This window comes from Bidens hawaiensis, unplaced genomic scaffold (genome assembly GCF_021521415.1).
Source record: "Bidens hawaiensis isolate Kalapana, Puna unplaced genomic scaffold, B.hawaiensis_p1.1 tig00001032_1, whole genome shotgun sequence".
In the NCBI taxonomy this organism is placed as follows: domain Eukaryota; kingdom Viridiplantae; phylum Streptophyta; class Magnoliopsida; order Asterales; family Asteraceae; genus Bidens; species Bidens hawaiensis.
Window position 1 is genome coordinate 3,516,487 of NW_027491060.1, and position 27,872 is coordinate 3,544,358.

General features: G+C 36.9%; 2 protein-coding genes across 2 annotated transcripts; both read left to right on the forward strand.

Annotated features, from left to right (window-relative positions):
• The first annotated feature begins 249 nt into the window (after positions 1-249).
• Positions 250-2,859, forward strand: LOC143556148 (bZIP transcription factor TGA10-like). The gene is made up of 8 exons (XM_077045559.1): positions 250-261; positions 363-431; positions 534-593; positions 683-760; positions 1,323-1,404; positions 1,527-1,798; positions 2,113-2,349; positions 2,646-2,859. Exons 1-8 carry the CDS (start codon positions 250-252, stop codon positions 2,796-2,798), a joined length of 963 nt encoding a protein of 320 aa, XP_076901674.1. The 3' UTR covers positions 2,799-2,859.
• Positions 2,860-9,936: 7,077 nt separating this feature from the next.
• On the forward strand, positions 9,937-27,376 carry LOC143553706 (bZIP transcription factor TGA10-like). Its single transcript, XM_077043641.1, has 9 exons — positions 9,937-10,380; positions 10,531-10,632; positions 10,867-10,935; positions 11,040-11,099; positions 11,190-11,267; positions 25,770-25,849; positions 25,958-26,231; positions 26,594-26,830; positions 27,050-27,376. The coding sequence occupies exons 1-9, from the start codon at positions 10,240-10,242 to the stop codon at positions 27,200-27,202; spliced, it is 1,194 nt and encodes a 397-aa protein (XP_076899756.1). The 5' UTR covers positions 9,937-10,239; the 3' UTR covers positions 27,203-27,376.
• Positions 27,377-27,872: the final 496 nt, after the last annotated feature.

Genomic DNA, 27,872 nt, shown 5'->3' on the forward strand with positions numbered 1-27,872 from the left:
AATTTGTATTTGTGTGTTTGCTAGATCACTACTGGATTAGCTTCCTCATCAAACAGTGGTTCAAGAAGACCATCTGACCCCCAAAATGATGTTCCTCCACCTGTCCCTCAATCTTCTAATGCTATAAAAGTACTTATAATTGTTTATTTTATTTTTTGTTATTAATTATTTAAAACTACATAATTAATTAATAATGTGATTAATTAATTAATTAACTACTTGTATAGTTGTATATAATATAATTAGGATATGTGGAGCCCGGTTTTAGTTTTTACTCAATCTTGTTATCATTTTTGCATAATCATATACTTAATTGATTCAGTTCTTAATCAAGATTTGTTTTTCTTGAATAGTTGGTGCAGATTGAGGGAAACAAGAAAAGACCACTGACCGAATCTGATCAGGGTCTTCCCAAAACACCTGATCCTAAGGTTCCTATTTTTATTATTAATACTTGCAATGTCCTGAAAAAAAAAAACTTAAGGAAAATTAAGAAATAAACTGTCTACATATTGTTTGATCTTATTAAACAGGCATTGAGGAGACTTGTTCAGAATAGAGAAGCAGCAAGGAAAAATAGGCTGAGAAAAAAAGTAAGAAAAAGAGAATAATTTGTCTAAAGTTTCATCATTTTTTGTGCCTGGGGATGAGTTATATTTTCATGATTTTGTGTGCATTGTAGGCTTATATTCAGCAGCTAGAATTAAGCAAAGTTAAGCTTACCCAGCTGGAACAAGGGTTGCAAAGATCTAATGCTCAGGTGATTAGTTCCTTATATATTTATTAGAAACTGACAGGTTTATGCTAAATAAATTTAAATCTTGTAGGTGAATTTTTAAAAATTATTGAGACAATTTTGGCAAATACCACATCTTACTCTTCTGTTTTGACTTGGACATAAAAAAAGTTAATTCTCAAATATTTCATACGTGTTTGGGATGTATTGAATGAATGAACGTGGATATTAATAGAAGAAAACTAGAAGAAAAGTTATCTGATTCAATGGTGATTTAGTGACGATAAAGTGTCGTTGGTATAGATAGAGAAACAGCAACGACAAGTCGTTGCTATGTTTTGACTGTTATTTTTCTATTTTATAAGTTTCCTGAAGACATCTCATCGGTATAATTTAGTGCGAACTCAGACTTAAAAATGTGGGTAGAAACTTCATGATAGTTGATAGGGATTACTTGTCGAAGTTTCTACTATAGAAACAAAAACAAATCCATAAGCTTTTTATGAACAGACAGTTGGTATGAGATGTGGATGTAACATACAATTTTTGTGTTGATATTGTAAATTTCTTTTCCTTTCTTCTTTAGGGGGTTATTCTAGGTGGTGGTGGTGGAGATGTTCTTGGAGCTGATCAAGGGGTGTCTCTAGGCACAAATAACATAATCTCCGGTACGACAACAAGATTAACTAAAATGCTTGATATGATTAATTGATTCTCATATTTGATCTTCGAAGAAGGCTTCCTAATCGTTTACCATTGAATGGTTCTTATTCATGTAAATAACTTATAGATGCAACAGCTTTTGACTTGGGGTATGCAAGGTGGTTAGAGGACTACCATAGGCAAATGTCTGAGCTTCAAGCAGCAGTTCAAGAACGCTTGCCAGAAAATGAGCTCCGCATATATGTCGACAATTGTATAACTTGTATCGATGAATTAATGTATATGAAAAGCATTGTTGTCAAATCTGATGTTTTGCACATCATCAACGGTACTTGGAAGACACCAGTTGAGCGATTCTTCATGTGGATTGGAGGGTTTCGTCCATCTGAGCTCATCAAGGTTTAAACTTTTCTTCATGCTTACACATACGGCATTCAAGATATATATATCATACACACATACATATATAAATAAATATACCCAAACAACCCCAAAATACAAGATTCTAATATGAGACGTAAAGTGAGGTATACATGCATAATCGTCAACTAAAATAAGGGGTGCGCGTGGTGCAGTTCGGTTTGGTTTTGAATTCGGTTTTTTCGGTTTTGCTAATCGAGCCAAAACTTTTTGGGCTAAAAAAAACTTGACCTAATTAAGTTTCTGTTTATCTACTTTTCATAAGTTACATGCTCACATCCTTGTATTTGCAGATATTTGCTAGTCAAATTGAGCCATCAAGAGAGCAATATATGGTAATATGTGAAGTGCAGCAAGCAACACATTTGGCTGAAGAAGCACTCTCGCAAGGTTTCGATGCACAAAAGCAATCTCTATTCAGCACCATCTCTTTCGATGCTCCAGGCTCCCCTGCAAACGTGAATAACTACATGGCTCAGATGGCTGACGGCATGACTAAGCTTGCCGCCTTTGAAGATTTCGTCCTACAGGTACCCTTTCTTTTTTACAAAACACTACTTTATAATCATATATGTTAGAGAATCGTCGAATGTTGACTATTGCAAGCTCAAATTGGACTCTTTTTTTTTCATGTTTTACGCCCTCCGCTACGGCCGGAGGGGGGGGGGGATGTTCTAATTAATAGTTACATTTAATTGCTAGCATGTCCTAATTATATATGCATGTTTGTATAGCCAATTGACAATCTAGATTATAATCGGCTCGACATTTCTAACATAGTCTCTGTATATGATTATAAATTACTAACAAAAGCACTTACTTGCAGGCTGATGATCTGCGACACCAAACCATTCATCATGTCCTCGATAAGCTCTTGACAACCCATCAAGCAGCCAGGGCTTTGATAGCAGTTGCTGAGCACTTCCATCGTGTTCGCTGTCTTAGCTCTCTTTGGGCGACCCGCCCTCGAGAAAATTAGGACAAAAGAAGAATTCATAAGCGGTTCTAGTTTTGTTTCTTCTAAAGTAATTTTAAGATGTTTTGATATATTCTCGTTGCATCCCTGGTGTTAAGAGTTGTGCAAATAAACAAAAGTCCCATAACTAGATTTGATAGTATGGAAGTAAATGTGGCAGACGCTTTTTGGGTGCTAATTTAGGCTCTTTCTGGCAGTTTTATTTATTATTGTCTTTTCTTTCTTCGTAAGAAAGTTAGCAATGGAAATGGTTCCACTATTCTGGACCCGTAAGTGAATGAGTGGTTTGATTCTCGAGAAAACTATATATGCGGTATACTCTAGAAATTTTTAAAGACAGTTCTATTTGATAAATAAGTAGATTACGAAATGTCACCGGTAGCTTGACTCTTACTTTCAATTGGATGTGGATCGACTAGAAGAGTATTTTTAACGGCCAACTATCATGCAATACAAGGCGAAAAGGCCTAAATAGTTTTCGAAAACATTTGGCAACACAAAATGAGAAAGAGTTGTTACAGTATATTAAAAGTACTCGTTCTTCATATCCCATTCCTAAAAATGTTTTAAAAACGAAGTCTAAATAAGAAACAACACCACCCGGCTTACCATAGTGCATCTACATCATTAAAACCAAAGATTCTTCTTATCATATCTTTTGTAATAATAATGGGCTTACATATATGATCTCGATCCTATATATATATTATAAGTATTTTCTACACTTTGGGGTTATTTTTATTTAATATTACTTCAAATTATCTCATATTTGGATTTTAGAGTTTCAGAAATTAACGAGCTAAAATAAAGTACTTTTGTTAGACTTGAGACCAATGAGTATAATGTCAAACATATTCGATATATTTATGTTATCAGTTTTATGTAAAACCAATTCTATAAAAATATTATTGCATAATCTAATCTAAATATACTAATAAAAAGAAAACAATGAGGATATTGTGGCAATTCTACATACATTCATTCTTCTAATCTTTCTTCTCATTTCTCTAATCTATCAATGGATAATGGATCAAAACCATTTTGACAATTGAGTTATAAAATAGTCAAATTTTCTTCCTAATGTTTTAATCTCTATCTCATTAATCATAGCTATTTATGGGTCAAAGCCATTTTAAAAATTTCAAGAAATTAAAAGTAAAATATTGATTGAAAATCAAAAAACAGAAATATAATAGTTAAACAAGTAGAGAATAGCCAAAATATTTTTTTTCTAGGGTTGGTTTGTTCTTTTGATGTCCGTTTTTTCCCATGAACTTTTTTTTGTTTGTACAATATATTTCATTTATTAAAGTGCCAAAATCATCTCCGTGGTTTGGTCATTTATGCAACTTTAGTCCAAAAATCTTTTTCTATGCAACTAAACCATCGAGGTTTCCCACTTCTTGCAAATTACGTCCAAATCACCAACCCTGTTAGATTATTAACATTAAGTTATGGGTATTTTGTTTTTTTTATATATTAGCTTATTATTTTAAAATCTTTTATACACAGCCCTTTAATCTCCAAGTTACAAACCCTAACCAGACCCTTCTCAGCCACCAACAGAGACCGGTCCCTACCAACAACCACTTCCGCTCCTCCTCCCAAACTTGTTTATCCGGTAATTTATCTCACACTCACCAATTCCAGTCACACACAAAAACCCTATTTTGGACTAACTAATCCTGAGTATTCTCAAATCAGAATACCACTCTTAACGAATTCTAATTTGCGACTTCAGCTTGTAAAAGTTCTGATGGGATCATATCGTTTTGTCTATTCAATTTTGATTGATGGATGATGATTGATAATGCCTCAACTGCATAGCAGAGGAAGACGACAGATTGAGGCACGAAAACAAACTCCGAAACAAGTTAATATGATGAGCTTCCGTCTCTTGATCGTTTCCCGGCCGATCTCCAGCCACGGTGGGAAGAAGCAACCGTAGAAACATGAAATGGTTGTGTAATATAACACTAATGCATATATGCACTACATCGACTTTCTTTTTTGTTTTGTTTGTTTTTTTGCACATATACGCTAAAAACTATTTAATATATGCAATTAAACACTACTGAACATATAAAATACAATTTATCGCACATGTGTAATACAACAATATTGCACAGTATTACATATGTGCACTACATCGATTTTTTTAATTTTTTTTTGATTTTTTTTCCGGTGAAGAGTAATAAAATATAAGAAGACTGTAAAAAACAAAAGTTTGAAAACACATATTTTTTTTATTTTAAATAATTCTTTGGGAGTTTTTAAGTTTTCTATCAAATGAAGGAGTTTTCTATTGACCATTTCCACACACATATATATATTCAAATTTTTGTTAATTAGAAATGAAGGGTATTATAAAGTAGGTCTTCATCTTCAGGCATCATATTCATTGTTAGCACATTCATGCTAGTTAGCAATTCCGACTCTATTTCAAGGATATCGTCACTAACATCAATATCGTCAAAACCTTGAAACTTTTTATCTAAGAACTTGCATATTTGTGTATGTTTTAGTCTTAGTAAAAATCATTTTTATTAATTTAAAATCCGATATTGTGTTAAAACAATCAATATCACCCTAGCACACATTACATCGATCAAAATTCTACACACACAAACAAAATAGATAATTCGAAAGAATTATACATTCAGCCTAACTATATTACGATGATCTATTCTTTACTGATAGCAGCCTCCCATTTCTCTATGATTTTGTAAAACATGCCCAGGAAGAAGACGTGACATCTAAAAAAATACACGTGGTGCGTGATCGCAAAAAATCTCACCAAGTTCTAATGGAAGATTGTTTGTGTTTTTAAATTCGTCATTCAGTTTTCTAAATAAAACGGAAAATGGTTTAGGGTACTTGAAAGAAGTGACGATATCAAAGATAGAGTTATAGGGTAGTTCAGAGTAAAAACGTGGCGACACTACTGGGCTAGTAGAGCTTTAGGATACTCAGGAGCACACGCTATAGCTGTACCTCTGCTTCCCATAACTTCTCCATGAATATACTACATTTACTTTTCAACTTTTTTTAACAATATTCGAAACTACCATATTATTCGAGTAAGCCTTCCTTAGACGGGATGTCTGATTTTGACACTATATGTCACACCCCGACCAAAGGCGGCGGAACATGCCGAGGTGTAACGATTGCCCATAAGCGCATGACACTATTTAAAACGACAATATTTAACAAACTCATTTCATTTCACAACATCGAAAATGTCACATAACCAAATATTCATAAGTCAAATACAACAAAATATAGCAAAATATAGTAAATCGAATATTGTTCATTTTTACTAATATCCTAATGGTATTTGTGTCATTTTCTTCACCGAACTCCATAATCAACCTAGATGCAAACCTGTAACATTTCATAAAATAAAGTTGTCAACACAAAGGTTGTAACATTTCATAAAATAAAGTTGTCAACACAAAGGTTGGTAAGCAACTCATAAGTTTGAACAATAGATATATAGTATGAAAAGCCACAAAACTAGTATACAAAACCATAAATAATAGCTATAAACTTGGATAAATTGACAATCGCTAATAGAATTACGTTAGCGCCACCTAGCTACAAGGGATTGCCAAGTAGTCTAGGATTTAATAGAATATCGTTAATTGCATTACGTTAACGACACATTGCTACAAGGGGATGCCAAGTAGTCTAGGATTTATAGATTCCACAAACCGAAAGCGATAAACACATAGGCATATAAGCATAGAACACCAAATCGAGCAATTATTCAAGTAAAGTATACAACAATGTTTGTGGTTTAAGACTCAAGTATAAAGCATTTGATTTGAATAAGTATGAAATGTCACCCCAAAACAAAAGATAGAAAATGGGGTATGAAGTTACTCACTTTCAAGTATAAAACTTGATCGGTAAAAGATGAATAACCGGATGGATGAAGTTTAAAGAGCAAGGCCTAAATGACAATAAAATCTTGGATTTAGAATGGTTGTCTTGAAGATCTTTAAATAAAATAATTGTTGCAAAAAATAAACAATTAAAGTTCATGGTTTAAAATGTAACTATTTAAGAATTTATAATAACAATCCTTTAAAAACGTAAGTTTGCTCGAAACCGGGTTAAAGTATCTAACCTTAATATTTACTTAACCAATGTTAAGTAATAAGGTGGGAAAAATGCTAAAATGCATGTTCCTTTGGGACAAAGATACTAAAACGGGTCTTTAACGAGTGTTCGGGTTGTCGGTTCGGGTCTTGACAAATGGTAAAACCCAAAGTCAACTTTCCAACATATTAATTGTTATGAGATAACTCATTAAAATATACTAACACTTAACCAAGTATGTAGATCTATTGTTTAGAACTAACAACGCACGTTAAGCGAGTGTTCGGTTTTGTCGGTCCAAACTATGTGATGAGATCAAGTTGGATCCAACAATTCCAAGTACTTAAGAAAATAATTAAAATCAGTTTGTAAACTATTTTTAAAAAAATATACAAGTCTTGATAGCTAAAAACATACTTGTGTGTCTTAAGCGAGTAAAAGTCGGTATAGTTCGGTTTGGTTTGGTCTCCATCTCACAAATAGTTCATAGATGGTTTCTACATGCCCAAATATCATAGAACTTGTATATTGGTTTATAAATGAAGAAAACTTAAATTTTACAACTAAAAAGTTAACTACAAGTCTTTTAAGCAGAAGTTTCGGTTTAGTTCGGTTTCCATCTCCCAACGAGTTCATAGATGGATTCCATATGCTTAATATCAAAGAACTTGTAAAAATGATTTTTGAAACTCAAATCTAGCAATAAACATGTTTAAACAACTATTTTAACAAAACTAGTAAACAAAAGTTCGGTTTCCGGTTTGGACTAGTTTCGGTTAAACGAGGTTAGTCTTATACAAACCCACACCATGGAACTTGTAAATAAGATGAACAAACTAAAAAGGGTTAGAAGTTAGTCATAAGTGATATGTATAATAAGTTATGTGCGTGTAAATATATTTCAAGAACACGAAGTCTTCCATGAAGCCTTGCCTTATGACATTCGAAACTTAACCAATCGGAGTCGGTGAAGCAACAAATAAAGGAAACAAGGGGTGTGTATTATATATATGTTGTACCACCATATTCAAGTGTTAGTAATATTAGATGAACAAGTTAAAATGAAAGACTATAGTTAGTTGACCTTAAGAAATCAAAATAACAAAATGTTGAAGATGAATACTTGGATTTGAGAAATATTTTGGAGAAGATGAACAACCAAAATGGTGTATGGAGCCTTGCTTTTATAATGGTAAGAGTATGGTTCATACAAATAGGGTAAAGATGCATGTGATGGTTGAAATGGTCAAACAAGTTTTTGGTAAATGGCAATAATAGTCCCCAAAGTTTGGTTTAAGTCATTTTAAGGAGTTTTAAGGACCAAAAAGAATGTTTTCAAGACCCAACAAGTGTAAAACAATATTGTAACATAAAATCCATCATTTTGATTATATCATAAGCTTTGGTTTACAAAATGGGTCGGTTTACATGATAAACGAATACAAAAACGAATGTAAACGAGACCCGAAATTGACGAATGTCACACTATAGGTCTGACTCACTCATGAACACCATCAAGAAAAACCAACCATTAAGTCAGTTTCAACCTAAGACCATAAAGATTTCAAACGTTAGCTACCACTTTCATGTCATTGGATTAGAAAGCAATTGCAGAAAGGTTTTTAACTAATTCTACCATTAAAAAACTAATTGCATAAGCAAATTCGATTATCATGTATAGCATTTCATTAATTCAACATCTCTACTTTTCTCTAATTCTCCCTCTCTATCCCCAAGTCTTCCATGAGAGAATGGTTTCTAATTACTTCAACTAGCAACTCAGGTCCTAAAAGCAGATCACATAAATGGGAAATGTTAAAAATAGCTTAAAAGTTTTCTTTTTCATATTTAGCATTCAATTCATGCTCATAATTTCTTTTAGGTACCACCTTCTCTCTAGAGACTTATCTCTATACACATCTGATTATTATTTTTTATTACATCCATATGGGTTTTGAGAGAGGTGAAGACCACCAGTACCGTCACACCAATCAGAATCCGTTCGCCGTGATCAATAATAACCATATCATGTAACTCTTTAATTAAAATCCTATATCAAGTTCAAAACTTTGTGTGTTTGTAAATTTTTATGTTATTATTATTATTCAGGCGAAACGTTGGAGATGGGCCTTATGGATTGGTTGATTTGGATCATGCAATTTTTCTCTATGGTGAAGGACAAATTGATGCAACTGAAGCTCATCAAAGAGGTGAGTTTTATAAGTTATAAACAAGAAACTTCATCTGCTTCTCTCTCTAAAAGGGTTATTTTTTGTTCATAAAATAAAAAGTATGTTCTTCAGCAGGGAATTTTTATGATTTGATAGTACTTGCTTTGACCAAATCCTTTCTTTGAAGAACAAAAGGATCTTCATCACCTTCAGAAAAAATAGAAAAAAGAAAAAAAAACTACTCTTTACATATTTAATGGATAAAATCCTTTTTTTCAAACATTTTTTTGTCTTTCTGTTAAGAAGGTTTCAACTTTCAAGATTTGGACCACAAACATGCAGTTAACTAAGCATGGATTCATTCTCTTGGTTTTGTTCCAAGAACTTATGTTTTCTGATGTATATGAATATGATAGAATTTGCTTTGATCAAATAGTTATGGGTCATGAATAGTAATTTTATGACCATAAGATATATGAATATTATTTTTAAACAACTTAGTTTTGCTATCAAAAAGAGGCAAGAGGCACAGTATGTTGTCTATTTGCCTTCTATTTCGATTTAAACACTACTCATTAATAAATGAAAATTTGAACTTATTTTTAAAGAAAAAGGTGAAAAAATTTTTTATCACACTTTTTAAGTTTTATTGTCGGTCGAATTTAATTTTTGACGAAAAAAATAGTTTATCACACTTTTTAAGTTTTATTGTCGGTCGAATTTAATTTTTGACGAAAACAGGTAAGAAACAATTAATGCTTGTTTACCGAGAAAATTTCTTTATATCACGAGAACTTGTTAACGAAAAATTCACGCTTACCATCAATACCCTGCAAAACAACAGAATCAAGCAAACATGTAAGAAACAATTAATGCTTGTTTACCGAGAAAGTTTCTTTATATCACGAGAACTTGTTGACGAAAAATTCACGGTTACCGTCAATACCCTGCTAAACAACAGAATCAAGCACACAGTTTAACCAAACCATCCTAGAAAGTTTAATTCTTTTCTTTATAAAATGAACTCTAATTCATCATCAAAGCTAGAATAGATGATTAATTCTTCTTTTATCAAGGTTAATTAATTAATTTATTTCAAAACCATATTTATTTGTGTACTAGTTATTCATTCAAAAAACTGATGGTGTGCAGATTCAGTGTCATCAGGGATGAGACCTCCACCTCTAAACATATTCACGCCGCAAGGTTCGGTGTCATCAGGGACGAGAGTACCTCCAACTCTAAACATATTCCCATCGCAGCCGATGTATGTCGTAGACCCTTCAACCCCTTCAATCTTTACTAATAAGGTATGATTTTCTAAATCCAAAGTGTTAATTAAAGGTAATAATCATTTAAGACATTATTAGTTTATATTATTCCTTTTTCTTGCAGTAATTAATTTTTGATGTATTAAAATTTAAAATTTAAAATTTAATTTGTATTTGTGTGTTTGCTAGATAACTACTGGATTAGCTTCCTCATCAAGCAGTGGTTCAAGACCATCTGACTCCCAAAATGATGTTCCTCCACCTGTCCCTCAATCTTCTAATGCTATAAAAGTACTTATAATTGTTTATTTTATTTTTTGTTATTAATTATTTAAAACTACATAATTAATCAATAATGTAATTAATTAATTAACTACTTGTATAGTTGTATATAATACAATTAGGATATATATAGAACCAGGTTTTGGTTTTTACTCAAATCTTATATTATCATTTTTGCATAATCATATACTTAATTGATTCAGTTCTTAATCAAGATTTTTTTTCTTTGAATAGTTGGTGCAGATTGAGGGAAACAAGAAAAGGCCATTGACCGAATCTGATCAGGGTCTTCCCAAAACACCTGATCCTAAGGTTCTTAATTTTATTATTAATACTTGCAATGTCCAGAAAAAAAAAGCTTTACAAGGAAAATTAAGAAATGAACTGTCTACATATTGTTTGATATTATTAAGCAGGCATTGAGGAGACTTGTTCAGAATAGAGAAGCAGCAAGGAAAAATAGGCTGAGAAAAAAAGTAAGAAAAAGAGAATAATTTGTCTAAAGGTTCATAAATTTTTGTGCCTAGGGATGATTTATAATTTTCATGATTTTGTGTGCATTGTAGGCTTATATTCAGCAGCTAGAATTAAGCAAAGTTAAGCTTACCCAGCTGGAACAAGGGTTGCAAACATCTAATGCTCAGGTGATTAGTTCCTTATATATTTATTAGAAACTGACAGGTTTATGCTAAATAAATTTAAATCTTGTAGGTGAATTTTTAAAAATTATTGAGACAATTTAGGCAAATACCACATCTTACTCTTCTGTTTTGACTTGGAGATAAAAAGAGTTAAATATTTCATACGTGTTTGGGATGTATTGAATGAATGAACGTGGATAATAGAAGAAAACTAGAAGAAAAGTTATCTAATTCAACGGCGATTTAGTGATGATAAAGTGTCGTTGGTATAGATAAAGAAACAACGACAAGTCGTTGCTATATTTTGACTGTTATTTTTCTATTTTATAAGTTTCCTGACGACATCTCATTGGTATAATTTAGTGCGAAGTCAGACTTAAACATGTGGGTAGAAACTTCATAATAGTTGATAGGGATTACTTGTCGAAGTTTCTGTTAAACTTTGAGCGGGTGAATCAAGAACACGAACACGGGATTTGATCAACACACGATCGACTCTTTTATTAAGAAAACGACTAACGAGAAAAACTTAATAATTAACTAACACATTAAACCTAGGGTATATATAAACCCACGGTTCCAATCCTACACTAACTCAAATACTGAATTTGAATCCAAAACAAATAGGATTAAATAAAATTTTATTAACTTATCCAATAATAATAAACTAATTATTATATTAAATATTCTCCGATATTCTAGGAGCCTTCAAACTGAGTTGGTGTTGGACACGTTTAACACTCCCTCTCAACACCAAACTTCTTCTAACCGTGACACACACGAAACACCTCATCTCGAAACACCCTGTGACTCAACACAACAGGTCACGTCTTCCGACATAAGCTCAAATGTTGAATTCCAACACTCCCTCTAGATCCAAACTTGTTCTTCTAAGTTCTTTCACAACCCACAACACATGTATCTCTTTAGACTTGATTCTTGGTCTCGTAACACGCCTTCACACGAAGTTGCGTCTAGTTCAGTTACTCCTTAATCCACACAAGATCTAGGACATATTCAACTCAACTCCAAACAGCCTTATCGCATGCCTTGACCATCTTCGGTGGTCTCCTACGAACTCACTGTTCGTACAAACCGAAACCATCGAACCCGCTGTCTTCTATTTTGACAGCCCGAAAACCATAACAATATGACCATTTTAGCCACCGGTTCTAGCTCCGTAACTCATCCCTCGCTGTTGTCAACAACCTAAATCGAAGCTTATCTGTACGTTACGAATCGGTCCCGAAATGTACCCAAACACCTGATGTTGTTGTCTCGTTTAGGCGGACCCGATAACGCTACCACTCTGGATTATTGGGTCATTGGTCCAGTCGACTAAATGAACCCCAACCTACGAAGATTTAATCATCCCGACAAACGGAGATTTAACCATATCGACACACGGTGATGGCACGTCATCACAAAAAAAACCTTTAACTCGACGAACACCAAAACTAAGTTGACACACAACCTAGATGAAACCCAAACGACTAGATCCAAACTGATCGAAACTTAGACACCATCAATGTAAGGCCCGTCACCGGTAGCCCTACTTTGGTGTTGGATTTACTCATAAACGCAGTTCTAAATATCAGAGTTACTTAAAACTTTACGCAGAATATAACTTCAACCATTATATATTACAAAACTGTCAAATCTTGTCTTAACGAACATTCAGATTTATTTAAACATAAAACATAGTATTTGAAAACATCATAACATTTCCTTCAAGATGCCAGTATCTTCGATTACATTCCATGTGTCTTCAATCATGCGAGCTGCCTCAACCTATTTGCCTGTGTGCATACTAAAAGTCAGCTACGCTGAGTGAGTTCTAGTTAATCAGGTAACATACAATACATTCACATATGCACCCGAAGGTACATGCCTTCCTACTATCTTACATACTTACATACTTACGTACTCCCATTCTTTCTTTCACAATAACATACATATTTTCATTCATACGCATACATTTAAAGAGCCTTCCGCCCTATAACCTTCGCCGATATTATTAGGGTCGGTTCCCTACATTCGTCGACATTATTAGGGTCGGTTCCCTACATTCGCCGACATTATTAGGGTCGGTTCCCTACATTCGCCGACATTATTAGGGTCGGTTCCCTTGTTCTATCTATACCTTTCGTATCCTTCTATCCATTCATAATTATAAATTTCATACGTCCATACATCATCTATACATCATGTACATATCAATCATATCTATATACTATCCCTTGACGGCACATGCAATATCCGAAGATCGTTCATGCATCGTCAAGCATTCATTCATACATAAATCATATAAGGCATACACTTACCACTTAAGGTAAGTGTATTAACTAATCACATCGAGTATGCACACAGCCCCGAAAACATAACAAGGAAATGGGGCTAGAAACTCACCTGAAGTCGGTTACGTTCACCGTTGATAGTTATTCCTTTCTTCAGTTGGGCACGGCTAACTGTATAATAATTACATGCATCAATTAACTATCACTACTCATCTCATGTTTCTAGTCTAATCATTACCCACAGCGAACGGGGTCCAAGGGCAGAGCCCCTGGCTGGGGTTAAGCTGCCAGGTCAGCTTGGAAAAATTTTATTTTCATTAGTTGTCTTAACACATTTTCCATTAGACTTTTTAATTATTTTCTAAATTGGGCTTATTTGTTAAGTCTATGATAATGGGCTAGTTTGCTTTATATGGGGTATGGGCTTGGTCCAACTGTCCAACATGGTACCTAGGCCCAACTAGGTTCAGGCCCAAACAACATTGGGTCAGCCAAGAACTCTTGGCAGAACCATTATGTTGATCGAGAAATCAAGTTGACCGAGAACCCAAGTTTGACCGAGAACTCTCAGGTCAAAGAGGAGTCTGTTGGTACATGTTTTGTGACCGTCGCTATGCAATTCTGTTCAGCCGAAACGATGTACGAAGTTAGGACAACTTCGCCATAGGCGAAGTTGTAACAACTTCTGCCATAGGCGAAGTTAGAACAACTTCGCCATAGGAGAAGTTGTAACAACTTCGCCTACAGGCCCAAGCCCGTGAAGTTGTTTATATATATATGTGTGTCTTGTTTAGGTTTGTGTATCCAGAAAATCATAGTGTTTTGTGTTCAGTTTAATAAGCTAGAGAGAAATCGAGAGGCAGAGTCGTGTGGGACGGCCCGAAGTAGAGCTCACCTCGGGTTGGCCGTGTCATTTGTTTTCATATTTGGTTTGTAAGTGTTTTGATTATTATATAAAAGATCTGCAGATGTGTTTATTCCATTCGTGTGTTTGTTCGTGTATGTGTTTGTGTGTAATCGTGTTCTTCGCCTTCTACACCATTAAACGAGTCTAGGAGGATTCCGCACTCCTAGACCTCGTGCGGATCTCGTATCGATCGGCGACGCACCGGGGGGACCTACAAGGGTGCAAGATGTCAGTAGTTCAGTGTCAAGTGTCTGTAATCGTGTTAGTTAGATTTATGTTTTGTATGTAAGCGAAGTTGCTAACAAGTTCGCTGATATGGGCGAACTTGTTAGACAAGCGAAGTTAGGAACAACTTCGCCTGAACTTACCAGGCGAAGTTGTCGCCTATATATTCAGCTAGGTTACGGCTGAGAAAAAAGTTTTTAGAGAGAGTTCGTTCATTCAGTTTGTTATTCGTGTATTCGAGTCAGAGAGTTTATATTCAGTGATCATAGTATCACGTGTTAACGGTTGCAATATAACGTCTTTGTGTTTATTGTAACGTGTTTAATCGTATCGTCTTCTACGCTCGTAACGTCTTACGTAGGGATTCCGCACCTACGTAGAACGAGATATCTCGTGTAGATCCGGCTGGGAACCTACAATTGGTATCAGAGCTTTTGCTCGATTGTGTGGTTCGGGATTATCACGCGGGTGTAGAAATCGTTCCGTTCGACTATTCGCGGGACGAGTTTTCTGAGTTTTTGTGTTATACTCACCTCCTAGAATCATAAACAACCCATAACACCTTCACAAACCTCGTAAAATCCAGAAATCAAACCTGCATATTCATCGTGTTCATCAGGCGAAGTTGCCGTCACTGTTAGTAGGGTTTCAGCGAAGATATAAAGTTAAGCGAAGTTATCCACAACTTCGCCTACCTTCTCAAGTTCGCTTATCTCAAGCGAAGTTACCCACAACTTCGCCTACTTCACAAGTTCGCTTATCTCAAGCGAAGTTATCTACTACTTCGCCGAATCAGGCGAATTTAAAAAGGAAGCGAAGTTCAGAATCAGCGAAGTTCAGACTTAAGCGAAGTTATCCACAACTTCGCCTACAGTGCTGTTTAAAATAAAATTTTTATTTTTCGAGTTTCTTTGGGTTTCGTGAAAGATTTCTTCAATAAACATTACGGAACTAGTTAAGATGGAAGTGGAAGCGGGTTCGGCTACAAAGGCACCGAAGATGCTTAAGAAAACCGATTATGTAGCGTGGAAAGATCGTTTTGAACAATATGTCAAGTACCAAGATGCTAAGATGTGGGTGTGCATACAAGATGGTTACATTCCACCTACTGCTGAGTATGAGGGTCGTGATCAGATCAAGAAATACAAAGAGATGGAAGAAGAAGAGAAGAAAATGTATGAGGCCGAAAGCAAAGCTCATGCAGCAATTACAATGGCTCTTCCACAAGAGATTCTGCACACTTTCAGAAAGTATAAAACTGCCAGAGAGCTTTGGGAAGCGCTTGAAAACCGGTTTGAGGGGAATGTGGGGATTCGTGCATCAAAGATTAAACTTCTTAAAACCCAGTTCTCGGTCTTCAAGTATCTGAAGAATGAATCACTGGATGATATCATCACTAGATATTATCATCTGATGACCGAACTCAACAATTATTCAATTGCTTACAAAGAAGATGAAATTGTTGAAAAGCTTCTTGATGCTCTCCCACCGAAATGGGAGATGTACACTGTGTTGATGAGAGAAGACAAAGACTTTGCTGACTATGACCTGGAGACAGCAGTTAACGAGCTAAGAACGTTTGAACTGAACATGGTATGAAAGGAGACACCTACCGATCAGGTTCAAGATCCAGGTATGTATGGTGCAAAGGTTAACTCAGGATCAAGTTCGAAAACTGAATCATCTGCTTATTACTCTAAGGGAGAGTCAGGCGCTAGCTCAACACATGAAGGACATGTATCTCTCAACATGAACGGTGATGTGTGCTTTGTAGCTGGAGGATCAAATGCTTCTCAACCTCAAGCGACCAAGAGTAGTTTTTCCCCAAGTGTTTCAAACAACAACTACTCGAAGATGCCCATGAGTGTTAAATCTGCTGAACAGCAGTTTGCTCTCTATGCATCTTTTATTGCTTCGTATGAGAATTACATTCAGGGTAAGATTGTTGATCCTGCAATTTTGGATGAAGACTATGATCAGATCGATGCTGATGATCTGGAGGAGATGGATCTACAGTGGCAGATGGCTATGATTGTGAGAAGGGTTAAGAGGTTCATGAAGAAGACTGGCAGGAAGTTTGTCGGTGAGAGGCCAGGGTTTGATAAGTCGAAGGTTCGCTGTTACAACTGTCAGCAGAATGGCCACTTTGCAAAAGAGTGCAAAAATGAACGTGTAGAACGCAGTCAAAACAGGTCTACACAGCAGAGTGGTAGTGGTAATGATTATAGAGCCATGATTTCCAGACAGAACAGGGAGTACAACTGGAATCCGCATGTTGAAGAAGTATTTGAACATGCCAATTTAGCAAACATCGAAACTGCAGATAGTGAGAAGGGAACTGGCGAAAATGAAGCTTACATGGCAGATGTGGCAGACCAGCTCTCCGAGGTAAGTACCGAACTCCCTTGTACTAAGTGTGAACATCTGTCTGAACAACTGACAACTATAACTGATCAGTTTGTTAGTTTGGATGCGCAATTTAAAACATTAAAAGAAGATCATCATTTCACTAAAGCTAGAGAAAATAGTTACAAAGTAAAAATTAAAGCTAGTGAGAAAGATATTAAAAGTCTTAAAGCAAAGCTTGCTGAAAAAATTCAAGTGATTGATCTTAGCTATGAAGTACTAGAAAAGAAAACCAAACTAATAGCTGAAAGGGATAAACAGATAGCTGATCACCAGGTGAAAGTGGTGGAACTTAACAGGAAACTTGAGCAATTCAGAAATTCCTCCGCTATACTTGATCACCTCGTTAGTGATCAAGGTTCCCCAAAAAGGGGAGGAATTGGTTATCATGAAGTTCCACCACCTTTCAATCATAATTACACTTATGACCCTAGTAATCATAAATCTGTTGATGTTGACTATGGTCAGACAGTTCCGGTTAAGGTAACGATTAAAGAACCAGAAGTTAGTAAAGGCGAAACAAGTAAGCCTGTTACTAGTGTTAAGATTTCTGCTCCGAGTCCTGTCTCATCTAACTCGGACAAGTCTTCCGAGTCGAGTGAGACAAAACAAGAGGCAGTGTTACCAAAAAGTGGGGAGAAACATAAAACAACTGAAAAGAAATCTCCACTAAACCCGTATGTCCCACCATATGTGAGACAAACGGGCAGTCATACAGCTTCAACATTTAAAACAACTATGGAAAAGAAAATTGAACACAGGAGTTGTTTTAGATGTAATCAATTAGGACACCTAATTGCTGATTGCCCTCTGGAGCAGAAATTCAGAGGTGTGAGACCTTCAAAATCTGAGAAAAGAAACAGTAATCAATATAATGGAAAAAATGAAAACCCATCAATTCAGAAATTGTTCCAATCCAGGTTTTCAAAGAAATAGATCTCAGTTTTTCACTTCTAACACCCAAACCTTAAGTAAACATTCATTTAATTCACGACGGTTTGGATGGCCTCATAGTCAATCTCCAAGAAGGTATCCGTTCAGGACTTACAGAAATTATTCTGATGCTAACTTTGGACAGCCAAGGTACGAGATGTATCGACCCAAGACCAATAGGTCTTGGGTCCCCAGATTTTAATCATCTGCTTTAATCGTGCAGAAACAGTTGAACAGGGCTGCCAACAATCAATGGGTTGTGGATAGCGGCTGTTCCCGGCACATGACAGGTAACAAGAAATTGTTACACGACTGGAAACCTGTTCAAGGAGGAAGAGTGAGTATCGCAGGAGAGAGCGGTGGAAGGATTACAGGAATAGGGACGGTGTCGAATGGAAAGATGACTTTGGAGAAAGTAAATTTTGTTGAAGAACTGAAGCATAATCTGCTGAGTGTTTCGCAGATCTGTGACAAAGAGTACACCGTACATTTTACCAAGAATGAGGCGATCGTGTTGTATCCTGGTTTCAAGATACCAGAGGATTGGATTGTTATGAAGGCTCCAAGAGTGAAGAATACGTATATCATGGATATGAGGTCGACTGAGATGGCCACAGAAGAATCGTGTCTTCTGTCAAAAGCAACTGAATCGGAGTCCGAGTTGTGGCATAGGAGAATGGGGCATATTCATCTTCGGAAAATGAACTACCTTGTTAAAAATGGGCTTGTGCTGGGTGTTCCCTTGAAGAATTTCAACTTTGAAGACAAATGCTTATCATGCAAAAAGGGAAAGCAACACAAGAAATCCCATCACACCAAGAAGGTCAATTCAATTGTCAGTACCCTAGAATTACTTCACATGGATCTCTTCGGTTCCGTGAATGTAAAAAGTCTAGGTGGAACTTCATACTGCTTGGTGATCACTGATGATTACTCTCGATATTCTTGGGGATATTTCCTGAAGTCAAAGGATGAAACAGTGCAGATGGTAAAGAATTTGATTACCAAGGTTGAGAATATCATGGGGAAACGGGTTAAATTTATCAGGAGTGACAATGGAACTGAGTTCAAGAACTATGAGATGGAGATCTTCTGCTTACAGAAGGGGATAGAACACCAATACAGCGCACCGTATACTCCGCAACAAAATGGAGTGGCTGAGAGGAAGAACAGAACGTTAATTGAAGGAGCCAGAACCATGCTGGCTGATTCGAAGCTTCCTGTAGTGTTTTGGGCTGAAGCTGTTGCAACAGCCTGTTATATCCTTAATAGAGTGTTAACTGTTAAAAGATTAAATAAAACCTGTTATGAACTTATGCATGGGAGAAAGCCCAACTTGAGTGGTCTTGAACCATTCGGGTCCCCGTGTTCGATATTAAAGACCAATTCTAAATTTGGTGAAGTAGCCGACGAAGGAATCTTAGTCGGATACGTTGTTGGGACTCCCAACAGACGGGTCTTTAATACATCGACCAGCAAGGTTGAGGTGGTGTGTAACACTGATATCACAAGTTACAAATCACCAAAACCAAGCACGGGACCCGCTGGGGTTTTCGACTATGATAGACTTTTTAAATCTTTTAACATACCTTATTTGGATTTTGCAGAAGTTGAGGAAAGAATTGCTACGAAGATGATATGCGATGAGGAAGACACTTTGGTGCAACGACCACAGTATGATGAATGTCAGCCTTCCTCGTCAAATGCTGTCAATACCCCTGCTGCCTCTACTGAAGAGGAATTCATCAATCCGTTTCACTCTCAACATCAATCACCCATTGATGAGCTATCTTCGAACTTGGAAGATAATCTGAGTGTCAGTTCGGTTCCGACTACGAGAATTCACAAAAATCACCCTCTGGAAAATGTGATAGGTGATCTGTCCGATGGTGTACAAACAAGACAAAGCTTGAATGAGCACACCTGTGTTTACACAAGCATTAAAGAATCAGGCATAATCAACGAATGCTTGTACACCTGCTTTATCAGCCAGATTGAACCAAAGAACTATCAAATGGCTCTCAAGGATAGCTCATGGGTCGAAGCCATGCAAGAAGAGTTAGCTCAGTTTAAGAAAATGGAAGTATGGAATTTGGTTGAAAAACCAAAGAATGTGCATGCGATTGGCACAAAATGGGTCTTCAAATGCAAGAGAGATGAGAAAGGGATTGTTATCAGGAACAAGGCGAGGCTGGTTGTTAAAGGCTTTAATCAGCAAGAGGGGATTGATTACAATGAGGTGTTTGCTCCTGTGGCAAGATTGGAAGCCATTCGGCTGTTTTTTGCATTTGCTGCTCATAAGGAGATGAAGGTTTTTCAGTTGGATGTGAAGAGTGCGTTCCTAAATGGTAAAGTCGATGAGGTTGTGTACGTTGAGCAACCTCCGGGTTTTCCTGACCCTGACTTTCCCGATCACGTGTACAAGCTAAGTAAAGCGCTGTATGGACTACATCAGGCACCTCGTGCCTGGTACTCAACGTTATCCGATTACTTGCTTGACAATGAGTTTGAAAGAGGTAAGATTGATAGCACATTGTTCTTCAAGAGAAAAGGGAGCGACTTTCTACTGGTGCAAGTCTACGTGGACGACATTATCTTTGCTGCATCAAAGGTCGCCATGTGTCAGGAGTTTGAGGCCGTCATGAAGAAGAGATTTGAAATGAGTGCTATGGGTGAACTAACTTTCTTTTTAGGACTGCAGGTTGATCAGAAGAAAGATGGTATGTTCATTCATCAGACGAAGTATGTCCATGATGTTCTCAAACGTTTCAAGATGGAGGACAGCACTCCATACGATACTCCAGTCTGCGTCAACCACAGATTGAGTGCTGAGTCAGACAACGATGCAGATGTGGACCCAACCCAATATCGGGCTATAATAGGTTCTTTAATGTACTTAACTGCTTCTAGGCCTGATATAATGTTTGCTGTTTGTCTTTGTGCTCGCTTTCAGGCAAACCCAAAGGAATCTCACTTGAAGGGTGCAAAGAGAATATTGAGGTATCTCAAAGGCAAACCTAAGCTGGGGTTGTGGTACACGAGAGGAGGAGACTTGGATCTGGTCGCCTACACAGATTCTGATTATGGAGGGTGCAATCAGAGTCGGAAGTCAACGACAGGAGGATGTCAGTTTCTAGGTGGCAGATTAGTGTCGTGGCAATGCAAGAAGCAGACTTCAGTCGCAATTCAACCTGTGAAGCAGAATACATGGCAGCATCCAACTGCTGCTCCCAGGTTCTTTGGAATCAACAACAGTTGCGCGATTATGGTCTGAATTTTACTCTTACTCCTATTTGCATTGATAACACTGCTGCTATCTCAGTAACTAACAATCCCGTTAAGCACAGTAAAACTAAACCCATTGACATACGTCATCATTTTATACGGGATTGTGCTGAGAAGAAACTGATTGAGCTCGAAAAGGTTGATACGCTAGATAATTTCGCTGACTTGTTTACGAAAGCGTTTGACAAAACTAGATTTCAAAACCTTGTTGAGCTGAATGGGATGATCAATCCCGAGTAACCGTGTCGTGTGTTTTTGTTTAAAAAAAAAAAAAAACGTCACTATCGCTTAGAATTATGTCGGTTACTTCAGTTTGAAGGACATATCTTCGGATTTGTTTGGTCCTCATTTCTACTTGTAGAATATGAGGATAGCCATTAACCAGATGACTGAAAGTGATCGGGGCGGTTTATGATGTGTTTTTATTCTTTCGCTGAAAATTAATCGATCATACTTAGTTAGAAGGACACATACTTGTATGTGGTCGGTCCAGCTGATCCATTGGATCTTCGGGATAGCCGTTTACCTGAAGACTTTGATTTGGTCGGGGCGATTGAAGTTAACATTTTTTTACGGGAGATGAAATTATTTTTCAAGTCTACTACTTCGTAAGAAGTACCTTTACTATGTTTAACAGAAAATTGATCCAACCTTGGAAAGTGATAGATATACTGATTCTGTGTGCTTAACTAGTGAAGTTATTAGGCCTAAAAAGACTTTAGAACAGTCATTGTATGTCATGGTAGCTTTTTATGGTGCGTAAAAGTAGAAGTGATACTAACTAAATCTACTCGATTTTACGTGGAAACTCCTTAAGAGTTGTGCATGTCTTCGTATATATCTTTCCGAATGATAGGCAGAAAAGCGATTACCCAGTCATACACGAGCCCGTGAGTGTTCTGATTCCCGTGATTATAGCGTGTCAAGACACTGCAGTGATCCAGATTCGGGACTTGCAGTTGTTTACTACTTTGAAGTGTGTGAAAAAAAAAATTTGTATTATAGAGTTCATAATGTTAATGATTCTCAATCAAGATGCAACAAAGAGTACGGGAAGAAGAGACTAGAGATCGAAGAGTACTTACTAGTTAATCAGACACTACGGGTCGAGGTCAACTCGGGGTGACTTGGGGAAAGCCGAATACGCTTTGAGAATAGATAGGAGACATCATAATCTCTGAGTTGTTGCCCACTTAAGTCTTGAGCTTAATTGAACCTAACCCGTATCACAGAAACGATGAAAACCATTCTAAGTTATTTACCTGCTTACAACCTGTTTCTTTATGTCATAATACAGCTGAACATGGATCTGTGTGACAGTCACGTAATTAGCATGATTCCTGTTCGGATCTTTTCTAAAACGTGGTAGTCCCTGTCAAGACTGAAATTTGATCCCGTCTGTTTATATTAATTTTGTTTGATATTACTTTATTTTCTTGTTTTGTTTGAAATAAAGCTCGAGTTACTATTAAAAGGCAGACTTTTGTTCAAATTGGTCAAACCATTTTTACTCTTGAAACCCTCGGCAAATTTAACCTCAGAATCAACCTAGTAACAGTAAGGGTGGTGAGCTGAGATCAAAAAGTAGGGAGTGATTCTGCATCTAAGGGGGAGTTTTTTGTTCCGGTCTGATTGGATGATAAGGTGTTGAGTGATTCTGACTCATGGATGCAATGAAGATTATATCTCAAGATATGTTAAAGTCTCTCAGTGGTGATAATGATCGATAAGAAGATATTCTACATTCCTGCATGGAAGGATGAAGACAAGAAGTAACAGAAGGAGTTCATGCTTGAAGATGATAGAAGCAAGATTGTTGAAGATTACGAGACACGTGTTTGAAGATAAATATATGAAGCTACTGCCAAGGGGGAGTCTGTTGGTGCAAGATGTCAGTAGTTCAGTGTTAAGTGTCTGTAATCGTGTTAGTTAGATTTATGTTTTGTATGTAAGCGAAGTTGCTAACAAGTTCGCTGATATGGGCGAACTTGTTAGACAAGCGAAGTTAGGAACAACTTCGCCTGAACTTACCAGGCGAAGTTGTCGCCTATATATTCAGCTAGGTTACGGCTGAGAAAAAAGTTTTTAGAGAGAGTTCGTTCATTCAGTTTGTTATTCGTGTATTCGAGTCAGAGAGTTTGTATTCAGTGATCATAGTATCACGTGTTAACGGTTGCAATATAACGTCTTTGTTTTTATTGTAACGTGTTTAATCGTATCGTCTTCTACGCTCGTAACGTCTTACGTAGGGATTCCGCACCTACGTAGAACGAGATATCTCGTGTAGATCCGGCTGGGAACCTACAAGCTCATCTTTCCTTTTTGGTCCATGATTAGCTTCATTTAATTAGCCTACTTATCTTTCCCTTTTACCATTTACTACTTATTTATTAACCCAAGTAAACTTTCCGTCATAACGAGTCAATATTCATTATTATTATTACTCGAAATTTTGGGATGTTACACGTCTTCCCTCCTTAAAGAGGTTTCGTCCCCGAAACCTAACTATTACATAAACAAACTAGGGTAAAACTTGCGCATCTCATCCTCAGCTTCCCAAGTAGCATCTGATCCCTTGCGGTGCTTCCATATTACTTTCACCAAGTGTATAACCTTGTGACGAAGCTGCTTCTCTTTACGATCAACTATCTTTATCGGTTGCTCAATGTAGTTCAACTGTTCATCAACCTCAATGTCCATCGATGGCACGTGGGACGTGTCATCAGCCAGACACTTTCTCAGATGAGAAACATGGAAGGTTGAGTGAATTCCTTCTAGCTCATCGGGTAAATCCAGCTTATAAGCCACTTCACCCACACGACCTAAAATCTTAAATGGTCCAATGTACCTTGGACTCAACTTCCCCCTCTTTCTAAAGCGAATAATCCCTTTCCAGGGCGAGACCTTGAGCATCACATTGTCGCCAACGTTAAACTCAATCGGTCGTCGCCGCTTGTCAGCATACGACTTCTGTCTATCTTGAGCAGCTTTCATTCTTTCCTTGATTTGATCGAACTTCGAAGACGTCTCTTGGACAACTTCTAAACTTCCCATATCCTTCTGACCAATCTCTCCCCAACACACCGGGGTTCTACATCGCCTACCATAAAGCATCTCAAACGGTGGCATACCAATACTGGAATGGTAGCTGTTGTTATAGGAGAATTCTGCTAGATGCAGGTGATCATCCCAACTTCCACCAAAATCTAAAACACAAGCACGTAGCATATCCTCAAGGGTTTGGATCGTCATTTCAGACTGTCCATCTGTTTGAGGATGATACGCCGTACTGATGTTCAACCTCGTTCCCATAGCTTCGTGGAACTTCTTCCAAAACCTCGAAGTAAACCGCGTATCCCTATCAGACACGATGGATAACGGTACTCCATGTTTAGATACAACCTCTCTTATGAACAAGCTTGCTAACATTTCTGATGAGATAGCCTCTCGTATAGGCAGAAAGTGAGCACTCTTGGTCAAACGGTCCACAATCACCCAGATGGTATCATGATGCTTAGCTGTACGAGGTAGCTTAGTTATGAAATCCATGGTGATGTGTTCCCATTTCCACTCAGGAATCTCGAGCGGTTGCATTTTTCCATACGGCTTCTGATGTTCGGCTTTGATTTGTAAACAAGTTAAGCACTTACTAACATAATCTACTACAGCATTCTTCATTCCTGGCCACCAGTAATCCCTCTTCAAGTCTTGGTACATCTTCGTAGCTCCAGGATGAATCGAGTATCTTGACTTATGAGCTTCATCTAAGATTCGACCCCTGAGATCTCCATGGCGTGGAACCCACATACGGTCGAACCTAGTCTTAACACCATGAGTGTTTTCCATCAGTTCGTCCTGCTGACCATAAAATCTTTCTTTCTTTACTAACCCTTCATCTACTAACACCTCTGACTGCACTTTGATGATTTCCTCAAATAAACTTGAATTCATAATCAGCTGGTATGACTTTACTGTAGCAAGGACTTCCTCATTCTTTCGACTTAACGCGTCAGCGACCACATTAGCTTTACCGGGATAGTACTTAATGTCGCAGTCATAATCCTTAATCAACTCCAACCATTAGCGACCACATTAGCAAGGACTTCCTCATCCTTAATAATTAACTAACACATTGAACCTAGGGTATATATAAACCCACGGTTCCAATCCTACACTAACTCAAAAACTGAATTTGAATCCAAAACAAATAGGATTAAATAAAATTTTACTAACTTATCCAATAATAATAAACTAATTATTATATTAAATATTCTCCAATATTCTAGGAGCCTTCAAACTGAGTTGGTGTTGGACACGTTTAACAGTTTCTACTATAGAAACAAAAACAAATCCGTAAGCTTTTTATGATAAAACAGACAGTTGGTATGAGATGTGGATGTATCATACAATTTTTGTGTTGATATTGTAAATTTCTTTTCCTTTCTTCTTTAGGGGGTTATTCTAGGTGGTGGTGGTGGAGATGTTCTTGGAGCTGATCAAGGGGTGTCTCTAGGCACAAATAACATAATCTCCGGTACGACAACAAGATTAACTAAAATGCTTGATATGATTAATTGATTCTCATATTTGATCTTCGAAGAAGGTTTCCTAATCGTTTACCGTTGAATTAAATAACTTATGGATGCAACAGCTTTTGACATGGGGTATGCAAGGTGGTTAGAGGACTACCATAGGCAAATGTTTGAGCTTCAAGCAGCAGTTCAAGAACGCTTGCCAGAAAATGAGCTCCGCATATATGTCGACAATTGTATAACTTGTATCGATGAATTAATGTATATGAAAAGCATTGTTGTCAAATCTGATGTTTTGCACATCATCAACAGTACTTGGAAGACACCAGTTGAGCGATTCTTCATGTGGATTGGAGGGTTTCGTCCATCTGAGCTCATCAAGGTTTAAACTTTTCTTCATGCTTACACATACGGCATTCAAGATATATATATCATACACACATACATATATAAATAAATATACCCAAACAACCCCAAAATACAAGATTCTAATATGAGACGTAAAGTGAGGTATACATGCATAATCGTCAACTAAAACAAGGGGTGCGCGTGGTGCAGTTCGGTTTTATGATTTTTTAAACCGTCTAGTTTTTGTTCTTTCGGTTTTTGGGTTTGGTTTTGAATGCGGTTTTTTCGGTTTTGCTAATCGAGCCAAAACTTTTTGGGCTAAAAAAAACTTGACCTAATTAAGTTTCTGTTTATCTACTTTTCATAAGTTACATGCTCACATCCTTGTATTTGCAGATATTTGCTAGTCAAATTGAGCCATCAAGAGAGCAATATATGGTAATATGTGAAGTGCAGCAAGCAACACATTTGGCTGAAGAAGCACTCTCGCAAGGTTTCGATGCACCAAAGCAATCTCTATTCAGCACCATCTCTTTCGATGCTCCAGGCTCCCCTGCAAACGTGAATAACTACATGGCTCAGATGGCTGACGGCATGACTAAGCTTGCCGCCTTTGAAGATTTCGTCCTACAGGTACCCTTTCTTTTTTACAAAACACTACTTTATAATCATATATGTTAGAGAATCGTCGAATGTTGACTATTGCAAGCTCAAATTGGACTCTTTTTTTCATGTTTTATGCCCTCCGTTACACCAAGGGGGGGGGGGGGGGGTTCTAATTAATCGGCTCGACATTTCTAACATCGTCTCTGTATATGATTATAAATTACTAACAAAAGCACTTACTTGCAGGCCGATGATCTGCGACACCAAACCATTCATCATGTCCTCGATAAGCTCTTGACAACCCATCAAGCAGCCAGGGCTTTGATAGTAGTTGCTGAGCACTTCCATCGTGTTCGCTGTCTTGATTCTCTTTGGGAGACCCGCCGTCGACAAAATTAGGACAAAAGAAGAATTCATAAGTGGTTCTAGTTTTGTTCTTTTTCGTTTATTCGAAAGTAATTTTAAGATATTTTGATTCTCGTTGCATATCCCTTGTGTTAAGAGTTGTGCAAATAAACAAAAGTCCCATAACTAGATTTGATAGTATGGAAGTTAATGTGGCAGACGCTTTTTGGGTGCTAATTTAGGTTCTTTCTGGCAGTTTTATTTATCATTGTCTTTTCGTTCTTTATAAGAAAAATAGCAATGGAAATGGTTCCAGATTATCCTGGACTGGTAAGTGAATGGGTGGTTTGACTCTCGAGAAAACTATAGATGTTGTATGCTCTAGAAATTGTTCTATTTGAGAAATAAGTAGATTACGAAATGTCACCGGTAGGTCTGCTCCTACTTTCAGTTGGATTATTTAAGCTCATTTTTCCGAATGGTGAAATCTAGAGTGCATACCCAGCTAAAGGGCTAAACTAGAGGATTTTGTGTAATGATATATCATATATATAAGCTTGCTAGCAAAGTGTCTTTTAAAGTTTAATGTGATTTTGAATTTCAGAAATTATGTTTGGGGCTTGGGAATCAAATTTGGATGAATATGTGTTACTTAAAACACGGAAAATTTGATGATACGATTTTGCAAGCGAGTTAGATCATAATACCATGTTTTACTAGATAC